Genomic DNA, 18,667 nt, shown 5'->3' on the forward strand with positions numbered 1-18,667 from the left:
ATTAGCTCTTAGTCTGTAAGTTGTACTAATTTCTCATCCATCCCTGCTTATGTAATTCTTGAATAATTAGGATCATCTTGCCAATTAGGCGTTGTGTGTTTGTTTTGGTCGTCCTGTGCGAGGCTGAGTAGGGGGAGCATGCAGTGCCTGAAGCGTAGCCAACAGGACTGTTTGTTTAGAACACAGCTCACGTTCTTGCTGGTTTCCGTGTGTCACAAGACTCTGTGACCTGAGGGGACCACATGCAGCGCCGTACACAGAGCTTTCTCAATTTTAAAGCTACAGTCACACTTGGAAAGAAAAAGAAGATCACAGCACATGATATTGCTCCGATGTGATACATGTATTTATTAATCAACCTACAGGAGCATCACACATGCAGTTGCGCAAAAATAATGATGAAACCGTTCAGAGTGTATTTCCTTTGGATTTCCTGATTTTACATCAGATTGTCTCGTGTGTTATTGTTTTCCCTTGTAGAGCATCTCAGGAGATCTGATGATTCGTAACATCCAGTTGAATCACGGGGGAAAGTATGTCTGTGTTATCAACACCGACGTGGAGAGCTTGTCTGCTTCAGCCATCTTGGTTGTGAAAGGTAAAAGAACCAACTGTTAAGGTTGTAAGCTGTTCAGTTCACTCTGGCTATGAGACTCACATTTGTACAGGGACTTATTTCTCAGAAGTGATTTACATTTTAGCTTCTTCAGAAAAGTTTGAGTGTCGAAATACAATATAGTTCCGGCCGTGAATGTTTGATCATAGAGCTTCCGATGTAAAATCTTGTAAGCACTTTGACAGAATTAAAATTGATTCATGCAATGAATTGGTGCTGAAATTGCAATCTAGATGACATGCTTAATTTTATTAGTCTGGGTATCAGTCTGTTTAGCTTACATTCCAGTCATTGTTCTCCATGTTATGTGCTAAAAACTTGGCACATGCCATGGAGTACAAGGAGTGGAATGTGATCTAAACAGACTGATACCCAGACTATCATTTTATAGGCCTATATGAATAATATTGGTTAATTAAACCTGCTGCCAAGCTACTTATGGGGCTGCAGGTAGCCTAGCGGTTAAGAGCTTTAGGCCAGTAACCGAAAGGTCGCTAGTGCGAATCCCCGAGCCGACTAGGTGAAAACTCTGCCAATGTGTCCTTGAGCAAGGCACTTAATCCTAATTGCTCCTGTAAATTACTCTGGATAAGAGCATCTGCTGAAAGACTAAAATGTCAAATTGAACCATAAATATATTTATAGTTTGGTGAGAACTCTGCAGACAAATATAATTATCTTACACCAATTTTTTCATGACATGACATGGTATACAAATGTAACGATGTGTGATGTTGGTGTAATGAGAACATTTGTATGACATGTTTTTGAAAGACAATATTTGGCATTGCTAAATTAAAAAATGGCACATAATGTGACTCTGGTACATTTGTGACAGGCGCTTCCACAGCAGTAGTTGATATCTGTTAGGCACAGTGTATCATATCTTATCATTGTAACTTATCTCTAGTGATTTACATTGGCATGCATTGCATGCCCATAACACCCTGTAATAGCTGTCCCGGTGTTTTGGAAAGCCATTGTTTGTTACAGAGAATTGCTTTAATTGGCTCATTTACACATTGACAAAAAAAAACATAGAAACGTCTGAATAATGAAACAGTGGAGCAAACAACAACATCTTTGGAGCATTTATGTGACCCACCACTTGGATTTAGCACAACGTTTGTATGGTGTTTTTTACATTGGATAAAAGACACTCAGCGCTAGAACATTTTATATCATAAACTGCAGTTAAGGAACAATGTGAAAGGAATTCTGCTTTGAAAGTGGATAAACTTGTAACCACACTTTTGAGAAAATGGCCCTTGAATTTTTTTATACACCTAATGGGGAGCTCTTCTTTGTGTACACCCATTCAACATCGTTCACACCCTCTTAAATCCTACTCCCACCCATCTCTTTAAGGATTCACATGTGAGGGCATGTGCTAAACAGAGTGAGTGGTGGAGTAAACAACCAAAGTTTTCAATACTAAAAGTAGTAAAAGTAGTAGCCTACAATAAGTAAGAACACCAGGTAAAAATACACTTTATCTAGTCCTTGGCCTATATCCTAATCTGACTTTGGTGCAGGTCATGTTGTTCTTCACTTTACCATCTCTGGTAAACACACACTAAATAAAATAAAATCTAAGTTTATTTGTCACATGCACAGGACACAGAAGGTGTAAACGGTAGAGTGAAATGGTTACTTGCATAGTAGCAATATCAAAGGCAGAAAGTGTCCAGATAAAAATATTGTATAAATATTTTATAATTATTGGATGATGATTACCTGACACACTTGTATACATTTATGGGTCATGTGAAGGAAATACTATAACCACCCTCCAGCCACATCTAGCTAAGTGGATGGGTCACTATTGTCTAGACATCTACACATGTTCATGAAATACAATAGATGGCCGCCATCACCCCGACACACCTGGCTGACTTGATGGGTCATGTAATCATCTGGTGAAGTGTAGTCTTTCATTTAGACATGTAGCTAGATAGCTAGCCAGCTAAACAATGAACCAACATAATCCCAACTCATACTACTACCAATACAAACATTGTCATAGCTGTAGTATGAATCTGCAAGTAGCTAAAGCTATCCAACCAGGTTCAATGTTAGCTAGCTAACATTAGGCAGTAACTAGCAATGCAAATGGATTTCTGATTTAAATAATATTACTACACAGATCATACACGTTACATTAGCTAGCTACCAAGCCAGCATGCTAACGTTGGCTAGCTAGCTAACAGTAGGCTTTAACTTGCAATGAAAATGACTTTCTGACAAAATTAGAAACATATAATATCTGAAAATGTAGCTAGACTCTTACCAGTATACATGGATGAACGCTTCACGGCAGACTGGAACTTTAACTCCGTTTTGTTTGTAGCTACATCTTTTTTGGCCAGCGTTGTCAAGTCACTCCGGTTCACACTGACCATGGCGTGTGCAGAAAGTAGTCCATCACAACTTTTTCCAAATGATCTGTTGATAGCGCCTGGTAAATTCAGGGCATCGATGTTGTTGAGAAAAGTAGCAAAAATTTTGTAATTCTCGATGGCTAACATAATATTTAAAAAAAATATTGTGATAGAAAGGACTATCAACATATACTGAGCAGCTCACGTTATAGACAGAGGCATGCTACATGGCAGACCAATCCAAACTCATCTCCCGGCATGTCCAGCCCTTCCATTATCTCAGCCAATCATGGCTAGCGGGACAGTTCCTGACTTTTTCCTTGGCTAAACCAACTAGGCTCGTAATTTAACAATTGTATTCATATTTACAGATGGAATACAAGTTTGTTATTGAGGCACATTAAAGTTCACATGCAACAGAAGGCATTTCTGCCAAAAAAACACACTTTGATAAAAATATACACTTCCATTAAAAAGTTTGGGGTCACAGAGAAATGTCCTTGTTCTTGAAATATATATATTTTTTGGTCCAATAAAATAACATCAAATTGATCATAAATACAGTGTAGACGTTGTTAATGCTGTAAATAGACTGACGAGTTTCAGAAGAAAGTTCTTTGTTTCTGGCCATTTTGAGCTTGTAATCGAATCCACAAATGCTGATGCTGTCACGGCCGATGCTGGAAGAAGCGGACCAAGGTGCAGCGTGGTGAGCGTACATTACTTATATTTTGGAATGACGCCAACAAAACAATAAACCATACAATACCGACCGTGAAGCTTAAGGGCTCTAGTGCCACAAACAAAGACAACTACCCACAACGAAAAAAGGGAAAAAGGGCTACCTAAGTATGGTTCCCAATCAGAGACAACGATAGACAGCTGTCCCTGATTGAGAACCATACCCGGCCAAACCATAGAAACACAAAATCATAGAAAACAAAACATAGAATGCCCACCCCAAATCACACCCTGACCAAACCAAATAGAGACATAAAAAGGCTCTCTAAGGTCAGGGTGTGACAGATGCTCCAGATACTTAACTAGTCTAAAGAAGGCCCGTTGTATTGCTTCTTTAAACAGGACAACAGTTTTCAGCTGTGCTAACATAATTGCAAAAGGGTTTTCATATGATCAATTAACCTTTCAAAATGATAAACTTGGATTAGATAACACAACGTGCCGTTGGAACACAGGAGTGATGGTTGCTGATAGTGGTTCTCTGTACACCTATGTAGATATTCCATTAAAAATCTGCCGTTTCCAATTACAATAGATAGTCATTTACAACATTGACAATGTCTACACTGTATTTCTGATCAATTTGATGTTATCATAATGGACAATTTTTTAAATTTTCTTTAAAAACAAGGACATTTCTAAGTGACCCCAAACTTTTGAACGGTAGTGTATGTTCAAATGCCTCTTATGTGAAGTAGTGACGTGCGACAAATGCGTAGCTTCCTGAAGTGGGTCACATATTTGCTGTACTTCTCAATATTGCTGCATCTCTATCTCACTCACTGTCTCTCTCTAACTCACTGTCTCTGTCTCACTCACTGTATCTCTGTCTCACTCACTGGCTCTGTCTCACTCACTGTATCTCTGTCTCACCCACTGTATCTCTGTCTCACTCACTGTTTCTGTCTCTGTCTCACTCACTGTATCTCTGTCTCACTCACTGTATCTCTGTCTCACTCACTGTCTCTGTCTCACTCACTGTATCTCTGTCTCACTCACTGTCTCTCTCTAACTCACTGTGTCTCTGTCTCACTCACTGTATCTCTGTCTCACTCACTGTATCTCTGTCTCACTCACTGTATCTCTGTCTCACTCACTGTCTCTGTCTCACTCACTGTATCTCTGTCTCACTCACTGTCTCTCTCTAACTCACTGTCTCTGTCTCACTCACTGTATCTTTGTCTCACTCACTGTCTCTGTCTCACTCACTGTGTCTCTATCTCACTCACTGTCTCTGTCTCACTCACTGTATCTCTGTCTCACTCACTGTATCTCTCTCAATCTCTAACTCTTTCTCTCGCTCTTTCTCTCTTCACAAATTTACCCCTCCCATGTTAGTGATCCTGTGTTCATAATCACTTCTCAGCCTCACATATCACAGGGTCTGAATTAAAGGCCCCTGTGAAGCTGGACCAAGGACACAGCCCTTAATTAGATGGAGTGTGATGGCCTTGATATGTAACAGGGTCAGCAGTAAAGGCAAGAGCATAATGAGTTGTGAATGGGAGGGGTGGTGGTGGTGTTGTGAGCCTGGTGTGGAGGCTCACTTTGCTAATTGTCTGATTGAGTCAGGTCCCCCCGGGCCCCCGGACACTGTAGCGGTGGAGGAGATCACAGATAGCACGGCCCAGCTCTCCTGGAAACCTGGTAGGGACAACGGCAGCCCTATCACCGGCTACATCATCCAGGCCAGGACACCCTTCACTGTGGGCTGGCAAGCTGTGGACACAGGTAGCTAATACACCTAGCATACAGTACAGAACATAGCACACCTTAGCCATGCTTATGTAGATGGTAATGTTGAACGCTCTCCTTTCCACTTCCAGTTCCTGAGGAGATCAATGGCAACACGTTGACAGCCACTGTAGTGGGTCTGAATGCCTGGGTGGAGTATGAGTTCCGGGTGGTGGCCCGCAACAGTGTGGGCATGGGAGAGCCTAGTCCAGCCTCAGCCAAGACCAGGACAGAGGATGCCAGTGAGTGTCACTCCTCTACTCTCTCTAAAATACATATGTAGACACACGCACACAAAGTGATATACACAGAACCCTGACATCTGACTTTAAATGCTGGTTGAACCAGTTGCTAATGTGACAGATTAAATGTGATGGACCATTTACTTTGGGTAAATACACATCAGGATGCACATGAGTGATCCGCAAATCTTTTGTGCAGAGCCATGCACAAAACAGTTGTCAAGTAAAATGGCATTTTCTGACTATTAAACTTAACAGCTAAATCAAAAACGAAGTTGTTTATTCATTGTGAGATTGCTATTCGAGTAGGAGGATATACTCCAAAACATGTTGGGTCACTCGTATCAAGGGAGAAGTTGTGGTGTGTAAAATAAAAAATATTGTGGATGCATTTTAAAACTGTCGTGGGGCTAGACTTATAGACTTGCAGTTCAGCTATGTTAACTGCCTTCTAATTGCTTTCCTTTGGGCTTTGCCTTACAGTGCCTGACACAGCTCCCACTGATGTTGGAGGTGGAGGCGGCACAAAATCTGAATTAGTGATAACTTGGGAGGTAAGTCATCTGTCAGGTTTTACTGCTCTCTCCATAGCCTGGTAATGGTTTTGCTTAATTGTGCAGAATTGAATGGAGCAATTTTATGACCTGCACTAGAGCCAGCCCCTCCCTTCTGGGGTCTGGCCTCGGAGGCCCCCAACGTGATTCAACTCAGGGAAAGAGATTGTTTCTTTGAAGCCCACTTCATCCACAATGATGTACCAATGCAGGGAGAAAAGGATCTGTGGGTTGTGGTGTAGGGGGGAAAACGCCGCATCTAATCATTGCAGCTCGTGTTGAAGCCCTCTTTGGCGGGTGCTTGAGGACAAAGGCAGGGGTGTCAGTGTCTTTGTCTGTATGCGTTTTAATATCACTATAGTTTTGTGTTTCGCTCCCAGCCCGTGCCTGAGGAACTGCAGAATGGAGAGGGCTTCGGTTACATCATCGCCTTCCGGCCGCTGGGTGCTGTCACTTGGACGCGAGCGGTCATCTCCACGCCTGGGGTCGCCCGATACATCTTCCGCAACGACACCATCCCGGCCTTCTCACCGTTCGATGTGAAGGTTGGGGCGTACAACAACCGCGGGGAGGGGCCTTTCAGTTCCATAGCCACAGTGTTTTCAGCAGAGGAAGGTAAAGGCAATGGCAGCCAGTGGAACCACGCTCAAACAGCTCCTAATCTTTTTTATTCTGGAGGCACGACCTTGAATAGTAATGATGAAATAAGTTGGTTCAGACACTTTTCCCCCTCTCAAGCTGGGAGTTTCAACTTGATATTAGTTATTGTTATTGCAGAGGTAGATTACAGGAAATCCTAGCTGACACTTACTACACTGGGCTGTCAGTGAGGTACTGTGTTAATTGAATTTGCCGTGAAGATAGTCTTCCCTTATGTCAGTCACAGATCCCATTATAAACCAAGCCCAAGCAATATAGCTCTCTCCAGTGAAACTACAGGTCTATTCTCTGCCTGCTTCTGCTTCCTATTAGTGTGTTTGATGGTGTTGAGTGAGTAGTGTTCACCAGCTCTCTATTTCTGCAGTCCCCAGTGAGGCTCCTAAGAGGGTTTGGGGCAGGAGTGTGTCTGCAGCTCAAATTGAAGTGATCTGGGAAGCCCTCCCTGCCACCCCTGAAAGAGTGCTGGGTTATGAGGTAGGATTCTCTCAATTTGCTCAATAAATAACCATACTTGCATTTTAAATAGTAAAACGGTTTATAGTATGTGAAATTTCAAGTATTCTTTAAATGCCAGGTTATACTCATTTCGGCTTTTCATCGAGTAGAATTTGCTGAACACTTTTGAGGAAGAGAATCACCTTTCCAGACTCACGTGTGTTTGACAACGACTGATAATCATCTGATAATGAGATAAGATGATGCGCTATACCAAATGATAAAATGGCGTAAATCAATGCAATTGCGCATTAGATGAAGTATTCTCAGGATGGGCGAGCCTAGTAGGTTGATATTTGTTGCTTACTGCATCTGTTTTGACTAAACAGTATGTTCTAAATAGTATGTGGTATGAATAGTACACATTATGAATAGTTGTAGGCAAGACAGATTTCGGACACGGCCAGACACATTCTGATGCCATTTCTAATGTTTATATGTAAATCAGTAGCTTTATTTAAACTATTTTAAGACGATTCTTGAAATATTCCCTGGAGTGCTGTGTTCTGGAACATTTCACTGAATAAGATATCATGAGAGTGTAACGGGTGTCATATTTTTCCTCCTCCTCGGATGAGGAGAGGCGAGAAGGATTGGACCAAAATGCAGCGTAGGTGGAATACATGATGATTTTAATAATAATAACGAAGACGAAAAATATACTTGAGCAAACTACAAAACAATAAACGAAGTCAACAGACCTGAACAAACGAACTTACATAATAACACGAAGAACACAGGAACAGACTACATACACGAACGAAAACGAAACAGTCCCGTGTGGTGCGACATACACAAACACGGAAGACAATCTCCCACAAACAAACAGTGAGAACAGCCTACCTTAATATGGTTCTCAATCAGAGGAAACGTCAAACACCTGCCTCTAATTGAGAACCATATCAGGCAACACATTTAACCCAACATAGAAACACATAACATAGAATGCCCACCCCAACTCACGCCCTGACCAACTAAACACATATAAAAACAAGGAAAACAGGTCAGGAACGTGACAGACCCCCCCCCCCCCCCCTCAAGGTGCGAACTCCGAGCACACCACCTAAAGTCTAGGTGAGGGTCTGGGTGGGCATCTGTCCACGGTGGCGGCACCGGCTCCGGACGTGGTCCCCACCCCACCATAGTCAAACCCCGCTTCTGTATCTTCCTCCAAATGGCCACCCTCCAAATTAACCCCACTGGATTAAGGGGCAGCACTGGACTGAGGGGCAGCTCCGGACTGAGAGGCAGCTCCGGACTGAGGGGCAGCTCCGGACTGAGGGGCAGCTCCGGACTGAGGGGCAGCTCCGGACTGAGGGGCAGCTCCGGACTGAGGGGCAGCTCCGGACTGAGGGGCAGCTCCGGACTGAGGGGCAGCTCCGGACTGAGGGGCAGCTCCGGACTGAGGGGCAGCTCCGGACTGAGGGGCAGCTCCGGACTGAGGGGCAGCTCCGGACTGAGGGGCTCTGGCTGCTCATGGCTGGCTGACGGCTCTGGCTGCTCATGGCTGGCTGACGGCTCTGGCTGCTCATGGCTGGCTGACGGCTCTGGCTGCTCATGGCTGGCTGACGGCTCTGGCTGCTCATGGCTGGCTGACGGCTCTGGCTGCTCATGGCTGGCTGACGGCTCTGGCTGCTCATGGCTGGCTGACGGCTCTGGCTGCTCATGGCTGGCGGACGGCTCTGGCTGCTCATGGCTGGCGGACGGCTCTGGCTGCTCATGGCTGGCGGACGGCTCTGGCTGCTCATGGCTGGCGGACGGCTCTGGCTGCTCATGGCTGGCGGAAGGCTCTGGCGGAAGGCTCTGGCGGCTCCTGTCTGGCGGAAGGCTCTGGCGGCTCCTGTCTGGCGGAAGGCTCTGGCGGCTCCTGTCTGGCGGAAGGCTCTGGCGGCTCCTGTCTGGCGGAAGGCTCTGGCGGCTCCTGTCTGGCGGAAGGCTCTGAAGGCTCAGGACAGACGGGCGGCTCTGAAGGCTCAGGACAGACGGGCGGCTCTGAAGGCTCAGGACAGACGGGAGGCTCTGAAGGCTCAGGACAGACGGGCGGTTCTGAAGGCTCAGGACAGACGGGCGGCTCTGACGGCTCAGTACAGACGGGCGGCTCTGACGGCTCAGTACAGACGGGCGGCTTTGAAGGCTCAGTACAGACGGGCGGCTTTGAAGGCTCAGTACAGACGGGCGGCTTTGAAGGCTCAGTACAGACGGGCGGCTTTGAAGGCTCAGGACAGACGGGCAGTTCAGGCGGCGCTTGGCAGACGGACAGTTCAGACGGCGCTGGGCAGACAGCAGACTCTGGCCGGCTGAGGCACACTGTAGGCTTGGTGCGTGGTACCGGAACTGGAGGTACTGGGCTGGAGACACACACCACAGGGCTAGTGCTACCCTTTTTTAGCACTACTCTTAACCCCCCCAACCCCCCCCCCCCCCCCTACGAAATTTTGACTAACTGCTTTTACAAAATGTGATGCTGTTTTCAAATGAAACACAATACCTTGCTCTTGTTAAAGCTTTTAGAATTGGCTTGACTAACAGGCTTCATACCGCGTCGTCGTGCTGCCTCCATTCGCCGGTATCCCTCCTCACACTGCGCCAGAGAATCCCAGGCGGGCTCCGGCACTCTCCTTGGGTCGATAGCCCACCTGTCGATCTCCTCCCACGTAGTGCAGCCCAGATCCTTCTCCTGCTTCCGGGCTAGCTCCTCAAAATGCTGCCTCTCTGCTTTCGCTGCCTCCAGCTCAGCTTTGGGACGGCGATATTCTCCTGGCTGTGGCAATGGACCTTTACTGTCCAATATTTCCTCCCATGTCCAGAAATCCTGCGATCGCTGTTGCTCTCTCCCACGCCGCTTGGTCCTTGGTTGGTGGGTGATTCTGTAACGGGTGTCATATTTTTCCTCCTCCTCGGATGAGGAGAGGCGAGAAGGATTGGACCAAAATGCAGCGTAGGTGGAATACATGATGATTTTAATAATAATAACGAAGACGAAAAATATACTTGAGCAAACTACAAAACAATAAACGAAGTCAACAGACCTGAACAAACGAACTTACATAATAACACGAAGAACACAGGAATAGACTACATACACGTACGAAAACGAAACAGTCCCGTGTGGTGCGACATACACAGACACGGAAGACAATCACCCACAAACAAACAGTGAGAACAGCCTACCTTAATATGGTTCTCAATCAGAGGAAACGTCAAACACCTGCCTCTAATTGAGAACCATATCAGGCAACACATTTAACCCAACATAGAAACACATAACATAGAATGCCCACCCCAACTCACGCCCTGACCAACTAAACACATATAAAAACAAGGAAAACAGGACAGGAACGTGACAGAGAGCTTCTGTAACGTTGACAACATCTTGTAAATAGTATTATGTTCACTCCTGTACCTGTACCTATAGGTAACTACAAAAATAATGGAAACACTTGAGTAAATTAGGGATACAACGAATATTGACAGCAGGTGATCCACACAGGTGTGGTTCATAAGTTAATTTAGAAATTAACATCACATCATGCATAAGGTCAAAAATGCTGGGCAGGCCATGGCTATGACTCATGACAATGCCCCATCCACAGGCCACGGGTAGTCACTGAATGGTTTTATGAGCATGAAAACGATGTAAACCATAGGGCATGGCCATCTCAGTCACCAGATGTCAACCAAATTGAACACTTATGGGAGATTCTGGAGCGGTGCCTAAGACAGCGTTTTCCACCATCAACAAAACACCAAACTATGGAATTTCTGGTGTCACACTGCTCCAATAAAGTTCCAGAGACTTGTAGAATCTATGCCAAGGTGCATTGAAGTTGTTCTGGCTCGTGGTGGTCCAACATACTATTATGCCACTTTATGTTGGTGTTTCCTTTAATTTTGGTAATTACCTGTACATATATATCACATTGGTTAATGGTCAAAAAGGGTGCTTATATTTGTCTTGTTTCACAAATGTACATGTGTGTAGCCTGTACAGTGTTTGGTGAAATGGAAATGTTAATTTTCATGTATATCCCACTCCCCCTGAGACCCCCTCAGAGAGTGGGTGTTGCTTAAGGGTTTATCATAGTCCAAAACACACAGCAGTGTTCTAGAATATTGGACCGTTGGCTTTCATACTTTTCGACTACTCAAGCAATTTTTCCAACTAGTGTCAACACATTCAAATGAATAGAGGATGCGTACCAAAGCCGCGTTGATTGGGAATTGTGGGGAAATGCCCGTTCAGCTGTGCGTCTCGCTCGGATAGTGCTCTCAGAGCCGCCTAGCTATGTCACATTGGGACACCAGACTATCGCGTCTCAGCTTCCTGCGGACTATGATTTACGCTTTAGACACTGCTGCTCTGAAGACCACACACCAGAGGCTTCTGAAACCTGATGAGGATAGCTATCATACATCCATTTCAGAACACATTTTCCCCCAGTGCTCTTTCAATCCCTCTCACCCCTGCCCCTCGGCACAAAACCCATGGTTGCCATGGCAATGGCTATATTGTGTAGATACAATAGTGTTATCATATCACCAAAAAGGATTTGAGAGAGAGGGGCTTTTACCGAGGAAAGCTGTTGTTATGCATCTTAAGCCTTAGGTATTGGGTACAGTGGAGGTCATAGGATGCTGATCGATATCATATGAAGATGCATTAGTGCTGTTTGTTTTAGTAGCCAAACAGGCAGGATAGGTCTAAACTGATTTGCACAATAATAGGCCCATCATCTACAGTATGGAGCTAGTTTTTAACTCCAGAACAGTATGTTGTTTTGGGGTGAAAAATAGTATCTAATAGATTCATTTAGTTTCATAGCAATACCAGGAATATAGGAGTAGACATCACTTTTTCTCTCTAATTATGTATTGACTTAACTCTGTCACTTAATACCAGAGACTAGAATATTGTATATGACCCTAAACTAGCATTGGATTATTTAATTTGCTTAATCAAAAATCTCTTCACCTGCGTCGTTAATTGAAAGTTAATACCCTCAAGGGAAGTAATTAAGCACTGTGTGCCTCGTGTTAAAGAGAATACAGTATTCATCCATGCTGTTGCTGGATGTGTTCATTTCTAAGTTCAGAAACTCTGTTTTAATCATTGAAAGTACAAATTCGTGAGGGGAATATATTTTCTTTTACTAAAAAGAGGAGATCTTAAACATGTTATTGACAGAATATCCCTGTACTTTGTCACACAAGCACTTAGTCATATTCTACTTTTAGGGTTACTATTGGTGCCTTTGTAGAATGACCATAGGGTAGAGAGGATGGTGTATCAGCAATTGAGGACCTAGATATTGAAAAATGTATTATTCAGTGGGAAGCCAGTCCCCTACTGCACACTAAATGGCATTACAGATTAGATGAGGAGTGAGTTCTAATAATGTGATGAAATGAATCACTTGTGTGAGTTAATAAAAGTCCCCTTGGCTAGGATAGAATTTTTCCTGTCTAATGTCTCAACCTGTTGTTTTCTTTCCATTGGTAAACAGGTGGTGTATTGGGAAGATGACACCAAGCCTGACACAGTAGGCAAAGTGAGAATCTCTGCTAACTACTCAGCAGTCAACGTGACTGGACTGAAAGCCAAAACACAGTATTACTTGGCTTTGTGTACCTTTAACACTGCTGGGACAGGGCCACAGTCTACACCCATAAACGCCACCACCAAGAAGCCACGTGAGTGAATCTCGTCAGTGGTTTTGTGTCAATTGTACATTCAACTTCAAAATGTAAGCAGAACAGAAACTATTTTTCTTTTTTCAAGCATACACATATTACTGTATATGAGCATCTCTCTTTTCTTCTCTCTTTCTTCATCACTACCCTCTCTCAGCACCTGGCCAGCCTCCTGTGAACGTAGAGTGGACCATGATTGGCTCTCTACTCACTCTGCGCTGGGATCCTGTCATAGCCATGGAGACGGAGGCAGAGGTCATCGGATATCTTGTACGTCTCCTGTCACTGTAACTCTATTATTTTGTCAGATACAACACAACCATCTCAAACACAATCTTTCAATTAGCGCTGCTTTGTGGGGGTTGTTTGATTTGAAAAAAGGACGAAGCAGAGAGTAGGAGGTTGGTGGGGGGTGTAATGAAGGAAGTGCATTCAATACCATCGCCTCTGGTCAACTCAGCCATATTGATAATTAGTGGCTCGTATTGGTAGGGTTGTCCACAGGGACAGAACATCCATAGTTTCAATCAGCCAGCCGCACTGTACTGTCACAAAGCATCAGGATTCATCTTATCATCCAATCAGCAAAATCTAGTTACTCTCCTAGTTTGAATTCCCCCACTCCCACTCCTCATTTTAGCCAATCTTTCATTTTGAGGTTGTGTGTTTTGCAAAGTTACTGTGTGTTGCTACATTTTTTTATTTTGGGGTTTTGCATTGCTGTTTCTAGGTGCTGTTGAGAAGACACCGGGATAATGAGGTAAACAGCATCATAACAAACAAAACCAGGATGGAGCTGACGCTGTCTTCTAACGACAACTACCTGATCCAGATCAAGGCCCTGAGTGAGGGCGGTGAAGGTGTGGGCAGCGAACCCATCCACATCCACAAATTAAGTACGCTTACCATCTCCTCTCTCTCCTCTTCCTGTGTCCATTGATCAAGTTTTGGCGATGATTCAATGAGCCAAACAGAACATTTATTTTGGCCTCGTTGCACCCCTCTTCGACCATGTGTAATATACTTTTTTTGGGGTGCAAGAAAAGCAACCTTTCTAAAAATGCATGCACGGTGCAATCCATCTCTGCCATTGGGTTATTATTCCTTGTTGACTGCACAGCTCGGTTGCGTCTACAATAGTAGAATGCCCCCCCCCCCCCCCCCGTGCAAAATTGAAACAGGGTTCAGTTTTCTCTAAAGAGATCTGCTCTAATGTGATATAAGCCTTATCATGTCTGTATACTTTAATGGCCTATCCTGTAGACAGTCATTAATAATGGAGATATGGAAGCACTATATAATTCACAGTTACTCTTTGATTTATGACGACTTGTCAGCCAATTTTGCAGATAGAGACAGAAAATGCCCCGCTTTTTGCTTAAAAAAAAAAAAAAAGTAGAATTTTAAGTTCTTGAAGAGCTTCTCTCTAACTGGTGGTTTGTGGTTTCAGGCATGGGCGCACAGGGCTCGGGAGCGTCTCGGCTTAGTCTGCTGTCGCCGTCTCATCTCTCTGCAGTCCTCGTCAGTGCTCTCGTCCTCCTCAGCTCCTCTTGGTGATGTCTGGTCACAGCCCTCCTACCGACCCTCCTCTCTCTCCCACTCCTCTAGGAGGCTGCTCCTGCATTCACCCTCAGTCGGAAGGGGCAACGGGTGAAAACCCTCTGTGACAGTGCTGGACAGAACAGGAATTTTAAAAGGGCCATGCATTGAGGATTTCAATAACGGGCCGATAGAAAACGTAAATTTGTGTGCATTATATTTTACAGTATTTCCTCTCATGTCATAAGTGCCGTCATGCTGTAAAAACATTTTGGAAGTGTTATTTTGTTTTTGCCAATGGAATATACTTCAATTTGGGAGTAGTGATGTCTACATTCTATATGTTTGATACTGATCCTTGAAGAATACTAATGCCTTAAATCCATGTAGATACCAAAGTAGTTGACGGAAAAAAAGGTTTCATTGTCTTTATTTCATTCATTTATTGGTCTTTCAGAGGTAATCTGAGGTTTTAAAAAATGATTTTACCAGGTGGAGGTACAGTATGTTCACATACATTTGCAATTGTAGGGTTAGCTGCTCAATGGAGAGATGTGTTTTGGTTTATATGGGTCAGATGGCCTTTGATATAGTAGCTAACTGTAGATGGCATTTTGGATTATTATTATAAGAAGTTGAAGAAGTAGAACTTCAAAAGGTAAAAAAATATAATAACTAAGGTATGCAGCTGACAACATTCCCAGACTTATTGTAAATTGGCCACTATAGCAGATAAAACCAGTTTTACTTGGTGAACCGAATCATAAAATATTCTATCAAGTGATTTTTGTAACTGCAGCTAGAACCTTACCTTGTATGTTTTGTGTTTTGAGCTTTGTTAACTCATCAGGACCAGGGCTGGATACCAGATCGATTACTTATGCGTCTAGCCCACTCTTCTCTGCATAGTGAAATAGTATTAAGCATCTTACAGAGCTGTTGGCTATTGAGCTTTAGACCCCGTCTCTACAACAAGCTGATGGGACTTGGCATTTTGGTCTGTATCTCAAGCTCCTCTAAATAATTGATGCAAATCACAATGAATTCTGTGAAATGTTAAGGTTTCAGAAGGAATAGAATCATGTGGTGTTGCCACTTGTAATATTCTGCATTCAAATGACCTCTAAATGCTAAATAAGTCTATAATTTATGACCTTACCCATTATCCAGAATTCACATCGCCGGTCTGCAAAATATATATAAATGTTTGAGTACAGGACATATGAGTGCCTTCACTGCACATGCATATCTTTCATATTACAAATTGAGGGACATACCCATTCTTTCTGGATCATTTTTTGGAAATGAATTATCAGACGGATAGAAACTAAGTAACTGAGTGGGGTGAATGTGAAACCCCATTAATGGAAATGGGTTGATGATTCCAATTTTAATTATATACTGGAACACCTGATATATAACAATGGGTTGAAAACTTTATAGAAGTCGAGATGGATCCGACTGTATGTAGTGTGGAAGTTTGGTCTACGTTCATGGTCTGGTGAGATCCTGTGAATAATACATCTATGATTGGATCTGCAGCACAATTTAGCAGCTATTAAAGCCTCTAAATAAATGATGTAACGTTAAAGGAGCTTTGACTGGAAAGAGAGGAAAAAGGTTGGCTGCTGTCATAATGTCCCTCTCTGCGCACAATGAAGTACATCCTGAGCTGCTAGACTAGACACAGTATCTGCTACAGTACTCTATCAAAGTACTTCGATTAGCCTGGTGTTGAGTGAGAAACTGGTTCCTGTTCATGTTGTTGTCTGATGGGTCCTCCATCATAAGTCATCATTCTGGGGCCACTGGTGTAAGTTTGGACTTGTAGTAAACACTCGACTACTGCTATAAAGAACCGTGCCTTCACTGAACTTGGGACTGATTAGGGCTGGCTGAGCTATGATTACATTGTTTTGAGACTGTCCCCGTCGTCTGCGTTTGCACTCATTTCCCAAAGTCGAATGAAAGCACAAGGAACTGATCCAAGGTGACTGTGTGACTGTGTCCCTGCTCAGCCACCAGAACAGGTGTGCAGTCCCTAGAGGCCCGTAAAGCCCAAACAGCGGACACAATCAGCCTATCTGCTCCTTCAGTGGTTTCATAAAGGCCTGTGCTCTTTGATTAGACTGCTGCAGCCCAGTCAATAGGATATTGATTTTCCTGTCCCGTTATTGCAGCTGTCACAATTCAGATGCTTGATTGACTGATGCCGGGGCTTCCTGTTGAGCATGTTTTTGTTGGGTACAGTTGGAGATGTTGGAGATGTCCTTCCCCACTCAAAGTTAAAATCATAAGAACACAATGTAATATACAGTACATGTTTTTTTTTAAGAGCTACTATGAACTGGTGTTTTAGGTAACATCCCCCTACTAAGAACTTTTACCAGATTCAAACGGCTCCACGTTTATAAGTGATCTTACTGACTTTCATATGAAAATGAACAGCATTTTGTTCCTCGTTAAAGCTGAAATCTGCATCAGGGAAAACAGCACCCCTGTTCGCCCCCGGCACATTTGTTATTGTTTTGTTTTTGAAATGGAGGAGAGGAGCATCCAGCATCGTGGTAAAAAATATCGAAACACATACTCTGCTGTTCTATTGTGCGTGCAATGAGAAAACGATGTTCGTTGTTTGAAGTAACTTTGTTGTCGTTATACCGCAAATGGACATGGCAGTTTCATCATTATGGATGGTTGGTTGGTTATTAAGAAAGGGAGCTAGTCCTTTTCATTTTCTTCAGCCCTTTTAAAAAAAAACAACGTCCGTCCTACGCTGAAGATATGCATTGATATAGCAGTGATAGCCTTTTCTGTTTCTCCAAATGACGAACAATAGGCTTTTTAGGTGTCAAACTGTCTGTGGACTAAGCCTGTGTAATAATACTACTCAAAAAAAAGTACAGTGCAATGTCAGTTCATTTCAAGGATAAAACCTTGTAACACAGTGTATAATCCAAATAGTGTAACTCGTAGACCTTATCCTCATTCCTGTACCCATCACCTGATCATTATTTTTGTATGCTGGTTAGTAGAATAGTGTATACTTACCAGTACACATCCCTCACACAGTGCTAGAGTATGTGGATTTACAAATTAGTCCTTTATCAAACTTGGCCAGACTATCCTATAATCTGCGTAGCTATAGTTCTAAGTACTTGTTCCCTGTTACGCCCTGCTGACTGTAAAATAGAGGGAAAATGCTGTACCTTTTTTGGCCTTGTACTTTGTTAATTATTACTAAATGCAATCTAAGACCGTTAAGTTAGCCATCAGGTCAACTGAGTTTGATTTTAAATGATTCAACTTGATATGATAAAAACTGATTTTGGTTACTCAAATATTCGCTTTAGTTCTGACAAATGTACTTGGTCTAATGTAAATAGCTTGCATATATATTTTTAAAGCTGGCCTACAAAGACAACCTACTGATATTTTATACAACTTGTGGCCCTTGATTTTAATACTGATATTTAATCCATGATCTCCATGAGATAACTGACCTATAGAACTACGTTTTCATATTGAAAACTAACTGTTTTGTCTTGTATACTAAAATTGTGCATGTGAAACATTGTTTTGTGAGTTTGTGTTGAATTTTCTAAAATTGTAACTTAATAAACTGTTAAAATGTTTACTGCAGCAAGTTGTTTGCGTTCAAGATCCCCTTTCTTTAAAGCATATGTGACTTACAGCGTGGTCTTTTCAACTTCCACATTAGACAGTTAATGGTTTTGCAGCACCATTTGACCTTTTAATATTCATCATAAGGGACGTTTAGTATGAAAACAGCAGGGATTTATTATTTGGCACCCATTTGAGGTTTGATCGTCTTCAGCAGCCCCACTCAGTGCTGTTAACACAGCCATTGTAAATCAATTTGATATCTTGGCACAATTTCAGAGTGGTGATAGAATTACTGATATGTAAGTGCTGGATTATGCAGTGTTTTTTTACATGCATGGGTAACGCATATGAATGCCTAATTGGGTCGAAGGCAGTTCCCTCATGTAA

The 18,667-nt window shown here is 43.1% G+C and overlaps 1 protein-coding gene across 1 annotated transcript in view; it reads left to right on the forward strand.

Moving 5' to 3' along the window:
* LOC129815007 (contactin-3-like) overlaps positions 1-18,288 on the forward strand; it is a 73,837-nt gene extending 55,549 nt beyond the window's left edge. Inside the window, exons 14-23 of the mRNA XM_055868255.1 lie at positions 481-598; positions 5,311-5,469; positions 5,565-5,714; positions 6,198-6,268; positions 6,649-6,883; positions 7,293-7,402; positions 12,928-13,114; positions 13,272-13,384; positions 13,845-14,010; positions 14,565-18,288. Coding sequence (XP_055724230.1) covers positions 481-598; positions 5,311-5,469; positions 5,565-5,714; positions 6,198-6,268; positions 6,649-6,883; positions 7,293-7,402; positions 12,928-13,114; positions 13,272-13,384; positions 13,845-14,010; positions 14,565-14,671 — 1,416 coding nt within the window. The 3' untranslated portion in view covers positions 14,672-18,288. The remainder of the gene's footprint in view (positions 1-480; positions 599-5,310; positions 5,470-5,564; positions 5,715-6,197; positions 6,269-6,648; positions 6,884-7,292; positions 7,403-12,927; positions 13,115-13,271; positions 13,385-13,844; positions 14,011-14,564) is intronic.
* Positions 18,289-18,667: the final 379 nt, after the last annotated feature.

Source organism: Salvelinus fontinalis, chromosome 18 (assembly GCF_029448725.1).
Source record: "Salvelinus fontinalis isolate EN_2023a chromosome 18, ASM2944872v1, whole genome shotgun sequence".
NCBI lineage: Eukaryota > Metazoa > Chordata > Actinopteri > Salmoniformes > Salmonidae > Salvelinus > Salvelinus fontinalis.